This window comes from Lycium barbarum, chromosome 12 (genome assembly GCF_019175385.1).
Source record: "Lycium barbarum isolate Lr01 chromosome 12, ASM1917538v2, whole genome shotgun sequence".
Taxonomy (NCBI): Eukaryota; Viridiplantae; Streptophyta; class Magnoliopsida; order Solanales; family Solanaceae; genus Lycium; species Lycium barbarum.
The window spans coordinates 90,967,064-90,984,369 of NC_083348.1; the positions used below are offsets into that span (position 1 = coordinate 90,967,064).

A 17,306-nucleotide genomic window follows, 5' to 3' on the forward strand; every position below is an offset into this window, starting at 1 on the left:
TTGAAACATGAAATAATCTCAATTAGTTAAGGATTAAATACAATTGAGTAGTATTAAGCAATTTTAGATCTAATTCAATTAATTTACACAAAAATAGTAGATTTAACAAGTAGTCAACACTATGGTTGGTTTTAATTGAAACATTGAATTGCTGCAATTTATACAGGATTAAGTAACAATTAGCATTTTTTGATTTAATTCAATCAATTCTCTCTCTCTCTCTCTCTCTCTCTCTCTCTCTCTCTATATATATATATATATATATATATATATATATATATATATATATATATATATATATATATATATATATATATATATATATATATATATAAATACATGTGTGTGTGTGTGTGTTTGACAAGTAGTCAATACTCAATACCATGTCTTATAAATTAGTCGTATTTATTATAACATGACTTAATGCTTTTTGATTATGATCATTTTTTTATGCGATCTTATTACTTTTTTTTTGTTGAATATTTTAGTACAACGTCATATTTCATTTTACATTTTGTGTTATTTTCTTAAAAAATATCTTAATTAAATAGTCGTATGTTAATAGGACTAAAGGAATATTTGGAGTACAAGTTATATGACACTATTTCTTAATTTTTGGCTATTTGTTGTGAACATAAAGATGTATGAGCATTGGGTTGCTCAAAAAAGTTGAGCCCAAACAACCACAACCCATATATTCAGCAATATCTAATGCAACCCAATATCAAAAGTTTTCCAACATTGCATCAAATATACTTGATCAACAAGGACAACTCACTTTTAATTACATTCTAAGGGAATGCAATTAATTATAGGGTAGGCAACAAATTTTGGACAAAATTGTATAAAGTACATTGATACTTGATCTGTTTGAGTTTGGTGATCATGTAAGTGAAAAAAAATGGAAAATAAAAATAAAAATTTAGACTTAATGCGCGCCCCTAGAATCTACCTCAGGACCTAAGGGTTCTAAACGCGAACCTTGACCAATTTCGCTGCAATAGCATTCGTCATTTGTTGGAACGAAAATTTACTTATCTGCATTTTTTGATATAGCAAAATGGTAAAATAAATGACTTTTCTATATTTAATAAGAAATTCAATGCAAAATATAGGTCTGTTGCACTCTCATAAATGTAAATAATGACATTCATGCTTTGTGTGGGTTTTTTACGTTACGAACTTGTGTACGCGGCGATCGTTAGCGATTCTCGTCGTTGTTTTACATTACCGATACGTAATTGTGAGCTCATTTATAGTAAGGTTATATAACTCGCTATAGTTTATAGTTGCTTTAACACCAAAATTGACTCGATCCGTTATGTTAAGACATAATGAGTTGACACTGCATTCAAAGTATTAGATACGTTGACGTGTTGTCTTCAAACAGATGAGTATGTGATGTGACACTTTGTTCTAAGTCTTGGTGTTTTCTCAATCAAATAGCAAAACTATGAGTTTGTTGCACTCTCATGATCAAATTGGCATCAATTCATGATATTCACGCTTTATTTGGGTTTTTTACATTACGAACTTGTGTACACAACGATCGTTAGCGGTTCTCATCGTTGGTTTACATTACCGATGGGTAATTGTGAGCTCATTTATAACAAGGTTATAACTCATTATAGTTCATAGTTGCTTCAACACCAAAAGTGACTTGATGCATTATGTTAAGAGATAATGAGTTGTCATTGCATTCAAAGTATTAGATACGTTAATGTGCTATCTTCAAACAAATGAGTATGTGATAAGACATTTCGTTCAAAGGCTTAGTGTTTTCTCAATCAAATGGCAATACTAAGTGAGTTTTGGTGTTCAAAAGGATTAAAGTACATTGATATTTGATTTGTTTGAGTTTGGTGATCATATAAGTGAAAGAAAAAATGCAAAAAAAAGTTTTAGACTAAATGCGCGCACCTAGACTCAAACTCGGGACCTAAGGGTTCTAAACGCGAACCTTGACCAATTTTGCTGCAATAGCATTGGTCATTTCTTGGAATGGAAATTTACTTACCTCCATGTTTTAATAGAGCAAAATGGTAAAATAAATGACTTTTCAATATTTAACAGGAAATTCAATGCAAAATATTGGTTTGTTATACTCTCATAAAATTAGTTATAGGCTAGCAAATAGAATTTGGACAAAATTTTTATAGGATTGAATATTATTCTTTTATTTCTAAGCATAGGTGCTCTTCTCTTTCAATGAAATACATAGAAATTCGCAATCTCAATATCTCTCAATTTCTACATACAGAGGAGGCAATTTTTTTCTTCTAAATAATCGTTGTTAATTTCTCGAAATCTGATCTTAGACATTAACCGGCCAGAAATAACATTGTATGCGTGGACTTTTATTTGAAAAATTAAATTCTAATTGTTATAGCATTTTTCTCTTTTGATAAATGTTAAAAGTATATATGATTAAAATTGATTAGAATTATAGATAAGGACGATTACATGATCAATGGCCAACATTGGTTTATAAACACATAACTAAATCTAATTGTCTACGATGATGATTGCTATAGGTACATTTTTTGCAATTGAATATTGGATCAAATGTTTTTTTAGAGAAATATTCCATTTTAAATTTTCACTAAAGGAAACAGTCAAAGCAAACTACCTAAATAGCATAAACCTTTAAAAAGATCTCCTAAAATTAAGCATGGCAACACCTAGAACAAATCCCATATTCCATGTCTAAAACGTATGAATTAAATACATGCTAATTTTAAGGGCAAAAGTCAATTTGTTTTATTTCCAAAGAAAAGGAGTGGACTAATCGGGACCATATTTATTTTCTTTTCTTAGAATTAGAATTTGATTAATGCAAATTATTTCTGTAAATAAAATTCATATATTTGGTAAAATAAATGTATGAACAATATATATTATTGATGAACATTAAAATTGTATAGAATATTATATATATATTGAATAATAAATGTATGAACTTAATATAAATAATATATTGATGAAATATTAACATAATATAAAATAGTTACAGTATAATATATTTGAAATATGCTAAATGTTTCTTTTAAGAAAACTGTCATCATAAAAATAAGGTTTGAAGAAAAAAAAAATCATAAAATTAAGGTGGGGAGATAGATCATTGTGGAAGTGAGAGAAAAGAGTAAACGAGTAAAATTGTATTAATGAAAATAGATTTCATTGATTAATGGAGAGGGTTGGCTTTAATCGGAATTTATTATTGTATTTATATTTCTTTTTCTATTCAATATGCTATATTTGTTACTTTTAAAAAGATATGTTATTCTTGTATATAATTCTTACTAATTGGTTTAGGGGGTAAATGTCTCTAAAAAGGAAAAAAAACAGGGAAAAGAATTAAAGCTTTGTATATTGTTTAGATTGGCCCACCGTATAATGAAAGAAAAAATAATTAAATCTGTGTATATTGTTTAAGCTGACCCACCGTATAATGAAATAAAAAATAAATAAAGTTGTGTATATTGTTTAGATTGACCCACCGTATAATGAAATAAAAAAAAAGTTGTGTATATTGTTATGTTAGCCCACCGTATAATATAAGTGTATGCATCTCATTTAAATATTGTCATTTATATTTTAGCGTAACCTACTTTAATTATTAGGTTACGTTGAAGGAGAGAGGTTGCTTGTTGGGGGTTAGGGGTATTCTGGTCATTTTACTATGTGTCAGCCCCAGTTTTTTTTTTTTTTCTTTATAATTTATCATCATAGACAGCCCCAGTTTTGACAGTTTTGATATTAAAGAGGATTTTGACATTTAGCAGCACTCTTTGACTATATATCTAAGAGTACGAAAGCTTCTTTTTTAAAAATCCCCTTTTAACTCATCGAGTTAATACCGCATAAGAACAAAAACAAAAACAAAAACAGAAGCTGCAGATGCCAAAATTGCAGAATTAATTGCAATTATTTGGTTTACACTTGAAATCCTTTTACTGAAATCTGCAATTTTCTTTAAAGAACCTATATGTTATCTAATTTCTCATTATGGCTTATCTAGTTTGGACTTTGGAGAAGTAGGCCACAAATGGACAAACATAATTGCAGTTTAGTCACATCCAAAGAAGTCAAAAACAACAGCAAAACAGCATAAATTTTGCAAAGAGTTTTATCAATTGATTTTGCATTCAATTTCTCAAATTGGTCATAAGAGGCGACAAATTCGAACCTCTTTCTTTGTACAAGGGAAAAGGTAAACTCTCGTAGTCATAAAATTGAGTAACCAATACAGAAGGATGTACGTAGCTACTTGATTTTAAGGAAAAACTTATTCTGTCGTGGTTGAGAAATTGAATATCTACACTTCTCTTGCTAGCTAGCACAACAAAAGTAGAATTAGTGATCAAAGCTCATCTTGTGATTTGTTTACAGCAAATCCATTGTCCAACCAAGCCACATAGCCCCCTCCCATGTTGCTTACATGCTTGAATTCCTGCCAATTTCATTATGTCAAGTTGGCTTTTTTCTTACTAGAAAGAAAAAGGAAAAAGAATTGTTCTTAAGCAGAAAGACAGAAAATTCAAACTAATAAGCATCATTATCAATTCGAATATATTACTCCGTCCATCCCAATTTATATGGGAGCGCTTGAATTTTGAGAGTCACACTTCAAAACATTTAGCGTGAATTCGATCATGAAATTTTTATGTCTTATCAAAATAATTTACATATTTGAAAACTAATGCTCCTACAAAGTAGTATAATAGCCTGTTTGGCCAAACTTCTAAAATCAGTTTATTCTCAACTTATTTTGAAAAATATTTTTTTTTTAAAAGTGCTTTAAAAAAAAACTTTTTGTGAAAAACAGTTTGTATTTGACCAATTAATTTAAAAAATACTTTTGAGCAGAAATTAGTGTTTGGTCAAACTTTTAAAAAGTATTTTAAGTGTATTTTTCTCAAAAGTGCTTTTCAAAAAAGTGTTTCTTGAGAAAAACTATTTTTTAAGCTTTTGCTACTCCCCAAAAATACTTATTTTCTTCTAAAAACTTGACTAAATACCTCACTTTTTAAAAAAATAGATATTTTTGAAGAAAAATAAGTTTGACCAAACAGGCTATAAGTCATCATATTAATATTTAAGAAGTATATGAAAAAGCAAGTAAAGAATTAACTCGTTTGACTCTCAAATTTAAACAGTGCCACATAAACGAGTACCAGCATAATTAACCTGCTACAATCCGTTAAAATATAGATCTTACTGTATATAGTAAGTTAAATCATTTAGCAAATCCAGATTCTATTCCGGAAATATGCTGGTAAAAATCCTTTTAACAGAACAGTATAATCAGAGAGAAAGAGATAAGTAATATTCAACTTACAGCAGTAAGAAGATCAGTAGTTGCATACAAGGATCTCACACCACTTTGACATCCCTTCACGACAGAAAGTTTACCCATCAAATAACAGAATATTTTATCTAAATTATCCTTTTTCATAATTCCATAAGAAATTAAATTTTAAATCGTTGTTGCTGCAGAAATTAGTAAAAATCAAGAATCAGAAATGAAAGCTGGATTTACCACAATTAACTTGTCTTCCTTGTCGCATGCTGAAGATACCTGCACCGTAAATTTTGAATTCTTCACCCTACCTAAAATTACCAAAAATGGAAACATCATTATTACGTAATTAATAATACAGAAAATTAAGACCCATATATCAAATAATAACGGAAAGAAGAAGAAAAAAGAGACCTTGGGGAGTATTAAGCATATAGGGAATATTCAAAGAGTTCTCTACATGCCCTTTCTTGAATTCTTCTTCCGTCCTGTTCAAAATGAATGAAATTCATATCAGAAATCTAAGTATGAAGACTAATCAAAGTAGAAAAATATTGAAGGAAAAAGAATCTAAGTTTGTGTTGATTTTTTACCTAACATCAAGATAACGGTGGCCAGAACGGAGGAGATGATGAGCTGCATGAACATCTATAGTAACTACCTCTGCTCCTGAGCTACAAAACAGAAGCAGAACAAAAAGAAGAAGAGAAAGAAGACTATTACATAAAACGTTACCCATAATTAATCGAACAACCTAGATTGTATGTTTGTCTATTGGAGTAGTATTGTGACTTGCGAGTAAAAAGAGTGTAACCCGGGTTGACTTGGCCACGACAATAAATGGAAGTTGTATTTATAGGAGAATAAGATCTCTTGGAAGGCGGAACTTTGACTTCAAATGTTGGTGGTGGATCAGAGATCTATTGGCGGTTCGATTGTTTTGAGAATAAAAAATAGGGAGGAAGAGAAAAAACCAGTGGATTTTTGGTGATGGTTTCTTTGCCCCGTCTGTTGTTTTGGACTATGATTCGTGCGTGTAGGCTGTAGAGTCGCTAACGTTACGGCAAACTCCTGTTGAATATGAGCAAATGGGCCATGCTACAGAGCCCAGCCAAAGTCTTCCACGTCAATTTTTGTGCAGAGTGTCCTTCAAATGCACCTGTCTTTAATTTTTGTCCCTCAAACTGATATTCTTTAATTTTTATCCATTTTGCCTAATAACATGAGGTTTGAGATTTGAATCCCGACTCAGTAAAAATAAAAGACAATTTCGCAAGCTAGAGTTTTAACATGCCTGAAGGCAAAATCCTACCTTAAGGTAAAGTTCGAACTCTACCTGAAGGTAGCAAAATTCTGGCTGCAGGCAAATTTTTTCGTGAAGGCAGAATTTTGCAGACAAATCTCTACCTTGCGAATCTAAACCCTACCTTGCGATTTTTTTTAAATTTTTTTGATTGAGCGGGAATTAAAACCTCAAAACAAGGGGTTCTAGCGAAGGATAAAAATTAAAGACCACCCAAAATAAGGACATTCCTGCGAATTGCCCCTTCCACGTGGGATATGCCAACTATGGACAATGACCCAAAACCCAATTTTCGTGTATTTGGCATGACGGAAACATAATTTTTTGTTAAGACTAGATGAGTGTTGCCGGTGCTCAGCACAGGCCCAACACAGTAATTCATTAAATATATTGATTCTCCTGATAAAGCAGTAACGAACTCTCTAAATTCAGATATAATAAAATAATACAACGTGTCTAAAGAACAAAGGAATATCAATATACCTCTAGATCGTGTAAAAGATTAAAGTGAACAACCAAGTCATTGAATTGTCTAAGTATTTGGTCATCAAAAGTGAATGAACAATATAATTCCGGAGTTCAACTTTAACAGAGTGGAAATTTCCTTCAAGGAAATGCATACTATATACACTAAAGAGAGACAAATGCACCCAAAGCCTTACATTAAGTTATGCCCCCTTTAACCTGCATAACCGAACTACTAAATGCATCAATCTCCAATCCAGCACTCAAGACAAACTCCCAAGAATTGTCATTCATTGCTTGCCTTACTCTCTGTCCATGTTGATATCTCTACTCCAGCTTGACACGGTAAGAGAATGATGCTATTTATCAACCCAAAAACTCCGTGGATCAGCAAAATATATAGAAATGGGCTTAAATGGCAACACAATCCCCTTTTGTTCAAACTATGCATGACGGGCGAAAGAGATTTTAATTGCATCTTAAGTGATACAATCTAATTCTGTATGACAAATGAGATATACCATGTGACTTCCAAAAGTCTTACCAATTTCAAATAACTGGTTTGGCCCTCTATTCTTTTCAAAGGTTTTTTTTTTTTTAATTCTCAAAGTAACCAATTAAAATACACCTCCGCAGAACAAATTGACAACAGAACAAAGCACTTCTATCCTTCACAACAACATGCCTCTAAATGCTTTAAAGGAAATTCCATAACAGAGCAAGTGCCAAAAACATATCATGTTGAAAATTGTAATTAGTTTCAGTATATGAGGAGCGGTAAATGCAAATGCCACTAATGCGTTTGCACCTAAATTCACAAGAAGTGAAATAGATCACCAACCAGTAGGACCAAACAATAATGGCAAAAGACAGACTTCAAGAAGTGAGAGCTTTACAAAGGTCAAGCTTAATAACCAAAAGAAGCTGGATAGAGAATGTCATATATAACACGTAAAAATTGAAAATAGTTAGCTCAAGCCACAAAGAATTATCCAAGAATACATATTTGTACCATAACATGAGCAAACAAAATATGGTTGGGAGAGAAATCAAACCAGGAAGCAACAAAAAATACTTATCCATTTGAAGGAGATGAGTGCTCTTGGCCTAAATGATGCAGAATCCATTTCGTATTCACATAACAATACGTACTTGAGAACGTATGTTACCCTGATGGAAAAGAGTACTCTACCACACCAATTGATGAAGCAGAACAGTTGTTAAGAAGACTGTCTCATCCTTGGCAATTTTACCAATCTTCTCATAGTAGGTAATGAAGGGCAGTGGGCTTGAATGCTCGGTACTCCCATTAGAATCCCCGATTTGAATACGCAAAAAATTAGCAAGTTAAATGGACCGGTATTGTAGCTGGCCGGCTTATTCTTCTGCCTTTATGGACTCCATTTCAACTCCCCCAATGTTACCTACAAGGTGGCACGCTGATAACTAATATATCGGTAACAGGAGTGGAAGTCTCAAGAGAACTTATTGCAAGTCACAAGTCAGATAGAGAGATGCAAATTTCACCATGATTCAAAAGAGCAAGTATAACTCTAAACTTTCACCATGACATGCAACGGAAGAAATGTGCTAGCATAGGTTGTTAAGTGATCCAGTGCTCTGACGGCAAAATGTAGAAGAACTAAGTTAACTCAGTAAATTTTCACTTTGAAGGTCAATTATTAAGAGAGTCAAGGCAGTATATCAAACATTACCAAGATCTATACTCCATCCATTGTCAGGAGCAACCAAGTAAAATTGCTCTATGCAAGAGCGTAGTAACTTTTCCATATTGTACAGGACCGATACTTGCACCTATCTCCTTACAACTCAAATCATTTCCTGCAAAACCACAAAAAACATGATTAGGGAAAAATAAGTTGCAAGAAAAGAGAAATACGTTAGAAATTACACCAAAATTTCCATTAGTGTTTCTGGTGGCCCTTGGAAAGGGTGAGTTTTATGAATCAGGCAGTGGCGGAGGCAGGATTTCCATTTAGGGATTCAAAAATTAAAATAAACACGCTAGTGTTGGCAAATGAGTGGGTCGGATCAGGAAAAAAAACGGGTCGGATCAGAGTTCAATATTTATCATCCAGGAAAAAGGTATCCCATCCCTGTTCCACTTTCTTAAAGGAAAAAGGTTTTTCCACATATTTCTTTAAATCAAAGAAATCCCTTCACAAGATAATATAGTATAAGTTAGAACTCTTTGGAGAAGAATAAGTCAACTAAACTTGATATCATTAAATCATCAAGAATATCAAGTGCAATGATGAATCGTGCTACTTAGAAACAGCACAAGGATTCTCAACAGAAACTTAAAACAAGTAATAGTAGTGATGTATTTGATCCCAGAGAAACTTCAATTGAAGTTCAATTTGATATAAGGAACAACAAATAGCTAGAACACGGTTCAAAATGCACAGACGAAAAAAAGAGATCTAATCCTGCAAAATTTCACATCTCTCTCAAGATTTATATATAAGTATAGGGTATCAATTTATAGTAATTAATTCCTACAACACAACACAACACAACACAACACAACAGAGCACCATAGTAGTTTTTTTCACCGACGAAAAAAAGAGATCTAATCCTGCAAAACTCACTGCACAACACAGCAGAGCACCATAATAGGTTTTTTCACCGCTATATAAGCTGTTCATATTTGTAGACAGATATACACAGAGAACCTGGATTAGATCAGCCATACTCAGTAAGGGTAAACCATCACAATAAAAGAATTAATAGCTTCACAAGTCACAATAAAATGCCACAATAAATGCTAATAAACTAAGCAAAAGCTAATAAAGTAAGAGGTTTCCATTAACAAAGGCAACTTGAACATGCCATATTACAAAAGCAAAAGCTTGGGAGCTTTTGAAGCAAAAACAAAGAAACTAAGTTAGACTACACGAGAACCGTGGAGTTTTACAATTGTACTCTACGAGGTTTCATAGCTTGAAATGTCTTAATAATAGCATCATTAGAAACATTATCAAATACATCTTTTTTCTAGATAAGGCACCAAACAACCGCTAAAAAAATCATCACTCATTTGACTCCGCAAGTCATTCTTGATAAATTTCATTGCCGAAAAAGCTCTTTCAATGGATGTAGTGGCAACTGGCAGAAGCAAAACAAGTTTCACTAAGCGGAATACAAGAGGATAATTTGAATGCTTCTTTGTTTGAACTAATCTTTTCGAAAGATCACAAAGTCCTTTTAAATTTAAGAACCTTTCATCAACATCACGAACATCAATAATGTAACTTGCAAGTTGATTCTCAAGAGTGCCCATATTGAATTCATTAAAGTCATCAGGATATAATTTAGCCATTTTCATTATCTTTCTGATGTCAAAACTTGAAAATGAATCAATTGGATTCAAACAAGCAATTCCATGAAGCAAATCAGTCGTCGCTTAGCCAAAACGATCTTTAAGTTCTTGAAGTTGCCAATCAATAATATTGCAAAACACTTCAACATGATAATGATGTGAGACTTTATTGTCACCAAGTCTCCGTCGTGATCTTAAAGAGCTAACATATGGATCCTCAAAGTTAGGTATCAAAATTCCGTGCTTGATACAAAACAAAGATACCTTAGCAATAAGAGAATTCCATCCATCATCTCTATACGCTTGCAACCTTCTTTTTGCTACTTCAACAAGTAGCATGGCATTTGCCAAATCTTGATCCTTTTTTTGTAAGCATTTATTAAGCTCATTTGTGATTCCTAAAACATCACTCATCAAATGCAACATGAACGCAACCTGATATGTTCGACAAGCTTCGAGATATCGCATTGCCTTGGCTCTTTCATCCAAACATAAGAATAAAATTGTTAAAAGATTTAAAATGAGATCCCCAACGAGTATCACAAGCTCTTGAAAGACCAAGTTTGATTCAAGCCCCTACCGGTTGTGAGCTCACCCAAATCTAATGCCTCTTGAATTGTTTCTTTTTGAGAATCTCGAAATTCATCCATACTCTTAAAAGAAGATCCCAATACATTCAAAATATTTGAAACCAATACTACAAGTTTTCCCACTTGAATACATTTTTTTGAGACCGCAACAAGAGTTAGTTGAAGTTGATGAGCAAAACAATGAATGGAATGGGCCGATCTACTTTCTTGCCTAATCAACATTTTAAGGCCATTGATCTCACCTTGCATATTGCTTGCCCCATCGTAACATTGTCCACGCACATGTGATAGACTCAAGGAATGTTGAGCAAGTAAATTAACAATTGCCCTCTTTAGAGATAAAGCACTAGTATCTTGAACATGAACAATGTCAAGAAGTCGCTCCATCACAAATCCATTTCTATCAATATATCGTAAGACAATAGCCATTTGCTCCTTGCGTGACACATCAAAAGACTCATCAACCACTAAGGAAAAGTAGTCACCATTTAATTCCTCAAGAATAGCTTTAATTGTTTCTATCTTACAAGCACTCACAATATATTTCTGGATCATTGGAGAAGTCATTTGATCATTTTGAGGAGCATGTTCTAGTACATAATCACGAATTTTATCACACGTTTTCGCATACCATGAGAGAATTTGAAGAAAATTACCCTTACTAAGTGATGATTTAGATTCATCATGACCTCGAAATGCCAGTCCTTGAGTTATAAGAAGTCTTACTACATCAACTGAAGCACTTAAGCGAACCCAATACGCATGCTTAAATTGATCAAATTGCATTCCAAGTGCAAATTGAATAGACTGTTGTAGCCGAAATAAATCTTGACATTTATTTTTTGACTGGTTATGTGGGCTGTTCGGTAGACCAATATGGTTTCCAAGACTCTTCTTTTTCTGCCAACTCTTAAACCCAATAGTTGAAAATACTTCACCTCCACCTTGATTAGTGTTATGGCCTTTAAATAGATAACAATACAAACAATAGACTGCATCTTTGCTAACACTATACTCCAACCATTTGATGTATTTTGGTATATTTGAATATACTGTTCAGTTGTATCCAACCTTAGCTGATGTCACATGTTTGGCTGTATTTGGATACATGCAACCTTAATTTTTCTGAATACATGTGTATTCAAAATGATGTATTTCTGTCACGACCCAACTAGGGGCCGCGACGGGTACCCGATACTTGTACCGAGCACCCCTTATCTATCATTTTACCTTTACTTCTCAGCGGGCCGTAGGAACTGTGCCATATATTTTTTTTCCGTTACTGGACATTAACATTAGTAGCATTATCGTAAACATAGACTAGTAAACTTTGCTATCACGTTATACGGCGACGTGAACATTCCAAAATACAACACATCTAACTGTACATATCTGTCTACGAGCCTCTAAACATAGTACACATATACATAGAAAGGGCCGAGTATTGCCGTGCCCAAGTATATACACAAAAATAGTACCAAGGGACTGAGGCTCCGGAACAACTGGAGCGCTGTCAAATACTGCTAATAGAGCTTCTAGGAACCAAATCCGCCTGTCTGCTGACCTGCGCGGCATGAAACGCAGCGTCCACAAGAAGGGACGTCAGTACGAATAGTGTACCGAGTATGTAAGGCATAAAAGATAATACAAGCAGGAACATAGAGTACGATTAACAATATCATGAGGTCGTAGGACATATAATGAGGCTAGAAAGTGACCTGTACGTAGGAACGCCCCTTTCAGGCCGGATACCATGCATGCTTGTCTTTCCCTTTTTAAAACGTTCCTTTTTCATAGGCATAGAAAATAGGGTTTATATCATGTCATGTTTTATCATATTATATCCTGTCATCTCATAGCGTGTCGTATCATATCATGTCGTAGCATATCATATCATAGTATATTATGTCATAGCGTATCATGTCATAACATATCGTGTCATAGCGTATCGTGTCATAGAATAGCATGTCATAGCGTATCATATCATAGCATAGCATGTCATAGCGTATCAGGTCATAGCATAGCATGTCATGTCATAGCATAGCACCGAACAATGTCGGCTCGCCCACATAGCGCCGAAATACCGGCTTGCCCATATATCCCGCGTCCGGGCATCCCGCGTCCAGGATGATAAGCCAGCTGACCAGGTGGCAATGAAACATGTTTCCCTTCCCATTCCCCCATGTATCCCTTCCCCCCATCCCATGTTCATATACATATCTTATATACATATACATATTTTATATACATATACATATACATAATTTTTTTATACATATACATATCTTATATACATATGTCATATAAGCATGCAAGAGAGCCCAAAGAAAAATCATGTAGCCATCGGAGTGACGTAAGGTCGGTGACCTCCGATTACATTATGGAACAATCGTGATCGCTTTGTCTCTCCTTGAAGGAACAAGTATTTTAAGGCGAGACTACCAACGGAGAATATCGTTAGAAGTAAACATAGAATGCAATCATGGACATCATAGACGTCAACTCATAGGCTTTGGAATCCTTAGGAAATAGTGTCACAGCTAGGAAATAGAAATAAGGTTCAAGAACTAGTTTATCACCCTCAAGTTCACATTGAATCCTTAGCTTAAAAATCTTAGTCATGGAATCATTCTGGTCATATTTGTCATGGGCATATTCTCTTTTCTAACATCGTCGTTATCATTATCGTCATAGAAGTATTCTCGTTAGAGTAGTTATAGTACTTGTCATTTGGTAACGAAATTAGGATCAAAGGTTTTCTTTGGATTCGATCCTCAAAGTAAGTCAAACAGAACTATAAGGAAAATCCGAGAGAAATGGGGCCGACCTCGGGCCGAATGAGGTAGCGTATACGATTTGCATATGTTACATGTCATGGCGTTACTTGTGAGGGTTTTAGGGTAGTCGGGTCCCATTTATGCAAGTTCTAGGGGTTTAGGAGGTTTTTCCAACATTTCGCACACTTTCTAGTTCAATTCTACTGAATGAAAAAGGGGAAACTTTAGGTGCGGATTCCGGGAAATAGAGTTGTCCCCGAGGCTCGTACCCAACTTATTACGTTTAAGACATGCCATAGAAGGAAGGGTGAAGCCTTACATACCTTTTCCGCTTCATACACGTCTCCAAAATCAAGTTTCAAGTTCGCCAAAATCTTTTTCTACAATCTTCTTCACTTGACCAAGTTGTCAACTTGAAGAAACAAGTGCTCTTTCTTCCAAAATAATTACACCAAGTTGTAAAGGACCCTTGAATTAGTAGAAATACCACAAGAAAATAATTTTTGGGATAAGATTTCAAAGGTTCAATTTTTTTTCTCCATGGCCGTATGGCCTTTAGTTCTTTTGCTCTTGTTTCTTTGTTTTGTTCTTGTTTTGCAACTTGTGTTATTTTCTTGAATCTTCTAGGCTTTATATGCTAATTATCACATGGGAATTAATTAAAATTCCATGGGCTTGGTCCATTGTTGGCCGGCCACCCCATCTCCTTTGGGCCTTAATTCGTTTTTATTTTTTTGGGCCAACTCGGTTGATCCCGAGTTGGGCCTAGCCCACTGACCTTTCGACCTTAAAACGTCCATATCTCCTTGTACCGATATCACCTGGGAACCCACGACCTATGGTTGGAAAGCTAATTCAATTATCTACAACTTCTATTTCTTGGTATTTTTCCAAATTCCAAACTTATAATACCGTTTTTTCCCCTAAGAGTCAGATCACCCGAAAACGTTTTCTTAAAAATATTCGTTTGGAGGACTTCCACTTTGATTTGGCCCAAGGGTCCTTCTTGAGTTGTGTTTAACTTCACATATGTGATTCATATGACTTGTCACATGTTCCAAAAAAAAAATCTTAACGTGTGGGCCCCACCTCAGCTTACAAATAATTCGACGTTTAAAATTACGGGATATAACATCCTCCCCCCCTTTAGAACATTCGTCCTCGAATGTTAAACTTGTCTCATAGTGTATTATAATACTTTGGGGAGGTCTCCTTTGCCATCCTTACTATTCAGAATCTGTACGCGACAAATATCAACAATACCTTACAAAGCATACAGCTATATAACACATTCCAGCCATTCTGAACTTTCAATTTTAGATAACAAAACAAATACTTCAAAACTTACCTTTATGACTTTCCATGTCATCCCTTACCTTCTCCCGTCGTATGTAAAGCTCATATAGGGAATTTCATTTTCCTATAACTCAGCTCTATCGCACGATCTAAGATACCAAGAAGGTCCTATATGCCCCGTAGCCTCCTGTTTATAAATGTGGCGCGCTACACACCCATAAACAAGACTCTACTGGACACGGCTCGTAGACAAACCCCTAAGACCGAACTGCTCTGATACCACTTCTGTCACGACCCAACTAGGGGCCGCGACGGGTACCCGATACTTGTACCGAGCACCCCTTATCTATCATTTTACCTTTACTTCTCAGCGGGCCGTAGGAACTGTGCCATATTTTTTTTTTCCGTTACTGGACATTAACATTAGTAGCATTATCGTAAACATAGACTAGTAAACTTTGCTATCACGTTATACGGCGACGTGAACATTCCAAAATACAACACATCTAACTGTACATATCTGTCTACGAGCCTCTAAACATAGTACACATATACATAGAAAGGGCCGAGTATTGCCGTGCCCGAGTATATACACAAAAATAGTACCAAGGGACTGAGGCTCCGGAACAACTGGAGCGCTGTCAAATACTGCTAATAGAGCTTCTAGGAACCAAATCCGCCTGTCTGCTGACCTGCGCGGCATGAAACGCAGCGTCCACAAGAAGGGACGTCAGTACGAATAGTGTACCGAGTATGTAAGGCATAAAAGATAATACAAGCAGGAACATAGAGTACGATTAACAATATCATGAGGTCGTAGGATATATAATGAGGCTAGAAAGTGACCTGTACGTAGGAACGCCCCTTTCAGGCCGGATACCATGCATGCTTGTCTTTCCCTTTTTAAAACGTTCCTTTTTCATAGGCATAGAAAATAGGGTTTATATCATGTCATGTTTTATCATATTATATCCTGTCATCTCATAGCGTGTCGTATCATATCATGTCGTAGCATATCATATCATAGTATATTATGTCATAGCGTATCATGTCATAGCATATCGTGTCATAGCGTATCATGTCATAGCATAGCATGTCATAGCGTATCATATCATAGCATAGCATGTCATAGCGTATCAGGTCATAGCATAGCATGTCATGTCATAGCATAGCACCGAACAATGTCGGCTCGCCCACATAGCGCCGAAATACCGGCTCGCCCATATATCCCGCGTCCGGGCATCCCGCGTCCAGGATGATAAGCCAGCTGACCAGGTGGCAATGAAACATGTTTCCCTTCCCATTCCCCCATGTATCCCTTCCCCCCATCCCATGTTCATATACATATCTTATATACATATACATATTTTATATACATATACATATACATAATTTTTTTATACATATACATATCTTATATACATATGTCATATAAGCATGCAAGAGAGCCCAAAGAAAAATCATGTAGCCATCGGAGTGACGTAAGGTCGGTGACCTCCGATTACATTATGGAACAATCGTGATCGCTTTGTCTCTCCTTGAAGGAACAAGTATTTTAAGGCGAGACTACCAACGGAGAATAGCGTTAGAAGTAAACATAGAATGCAATCATGGACATCATAGACGTCAACTCATAGGCTTTGGAATCCTTAGGAAATAGTGTCACAGCTAGGAAATAGAAATAAGGTTCAAGAACTAGTTTATCACCCTCAAGTTCACATTGAATCCTTAGCTTAAAAATCTTAGTCATGGAATCATTCTGGTCATATTTGTCATGGGCATATTCTCTTTTCTAACATCGTCGTTATCATTATCGTCATAGAAGTATTCTCGTTAGAGTAGTTATAGTACTTGTCATTTGGTAACGAAATTAGGATCAAAGGTTTTCTTTGGATTCGATCCTCAAAGTAAGTCAAACAGAACTATAAGGAAAATCCGAGAGAAATGGGGCCGACCTCGGGCCGAATGAGGTAGCGTATACGATTTGCATATGTTACATGTCATGGCGTTACTTGTGAGGGTTTTAGGGTAGTCGGGTCCCATTTATGCAAGTTCTAGGGGTTTAGGAGGTTTTTCCAACATTTCGCACACTTTCTAGTTCAATTCTACTGAATGAAAAAGGGGAAACTTTAGGTGCGGATTCCGGGAAATAGAGTTGTCCCCGAGGCTCGTACCCAACTTATTACGTTTAAGACATGCCATAGAAGGAAGGGTGAAGCCTTACATACCT

At 35.0% G+C, this 17,306-nt stretch overlaps 2 protein-coding genes across 2 annotated transcripts; both read right to left on the bottom strand.

Annotated features, from left to right (window-relative positions):
* Nucleotides 1-4,127: 4,127 nt before the first annotated feature.
* Nucleotides 4,128-6,320, bottom strand: LOC132623388 (thiosulfate sulfurtransferase 18-like). The gene is made up of 5 exons (XM_060338134.1): nt 5,896-6,320; nt 5,717-5,790; nt 5,543-5,613; nt 5,342-5,395; nt 4,128-4,453 (listed from the first exon to the last, which is right to left on the bottom strand). Exons 1-5 carry the CDS (start codon nt 6,039-6,041, stop codon nt 4,364-4,366), a joined length of 435 nt encoding a protein of 144 aa, XP_060194117.1. The 5' UTR covers nt 6,042-6,320; the 3' UTR covers nt 4,128-4,363.
* A 4,177-nt stretch (nt 6,321-10,497) lies between these two features.
* Nucleotides 10,498-11,789, bottom strand: LOC132624643 (uncharacterized). The gene is made up of 2 exons (XM_060339389.1): nt 11,246-11,789; nt 10,498-10,811 (listed from the first exon to the last, which is right to left on the bottom strand). The coding sequence occupies exons 1-2, from the start codon at nt 11,787-11,789 to the stop codon at nt 10,498-10,500; spliced, it is 858 nt and encodes a 285-aa protein (XP_060195372.1).
* Between the last annotated feature and the right edge of the window lie 5,517 nt (nt 11,790-17,306).

Excerpts from the sequence above, each read along its gene's own strand:
- LOC132623388 (XM_060338134.1), bottom strand. The coding sequence starts at position 6,041 with ATGGGTAACGTTTTATGTAATAGTCTTCTTTCTCTTCTTCTTTTTGTT. Across the intron at positions 5,614-5,716 it reads TATGCTTAATACTCCCCAAG|GTAGGGTGAAGAATTCAAAA; the intron begins GTCTCTTTTTTC and ends TGGTAATTTTAG. Across the intron at positions 5,396-5,542 it reads AGGAAGACAAGTTAATTGTG|GGATGTCAAAGTGGTGTGAG; the intron begins GTAAATCCAGCT and ends TCTGTCGTGAAG.
- LOC132624643 (XM_060339389.1), bottom strand. The coding sequence starts at position 11,789 with ATGCAATTTGATCAATTTAAGCATGCGTATTGGGTTCGCTTAAGTGCT. Across the intron at positions 10,812-11,245 it reads TGGGGCAAGCAATATGCAAG|GAATCACAAATGAGCTTAAT; the intron begins GTGAGATCAATG and ends GTGATGTTTTAG.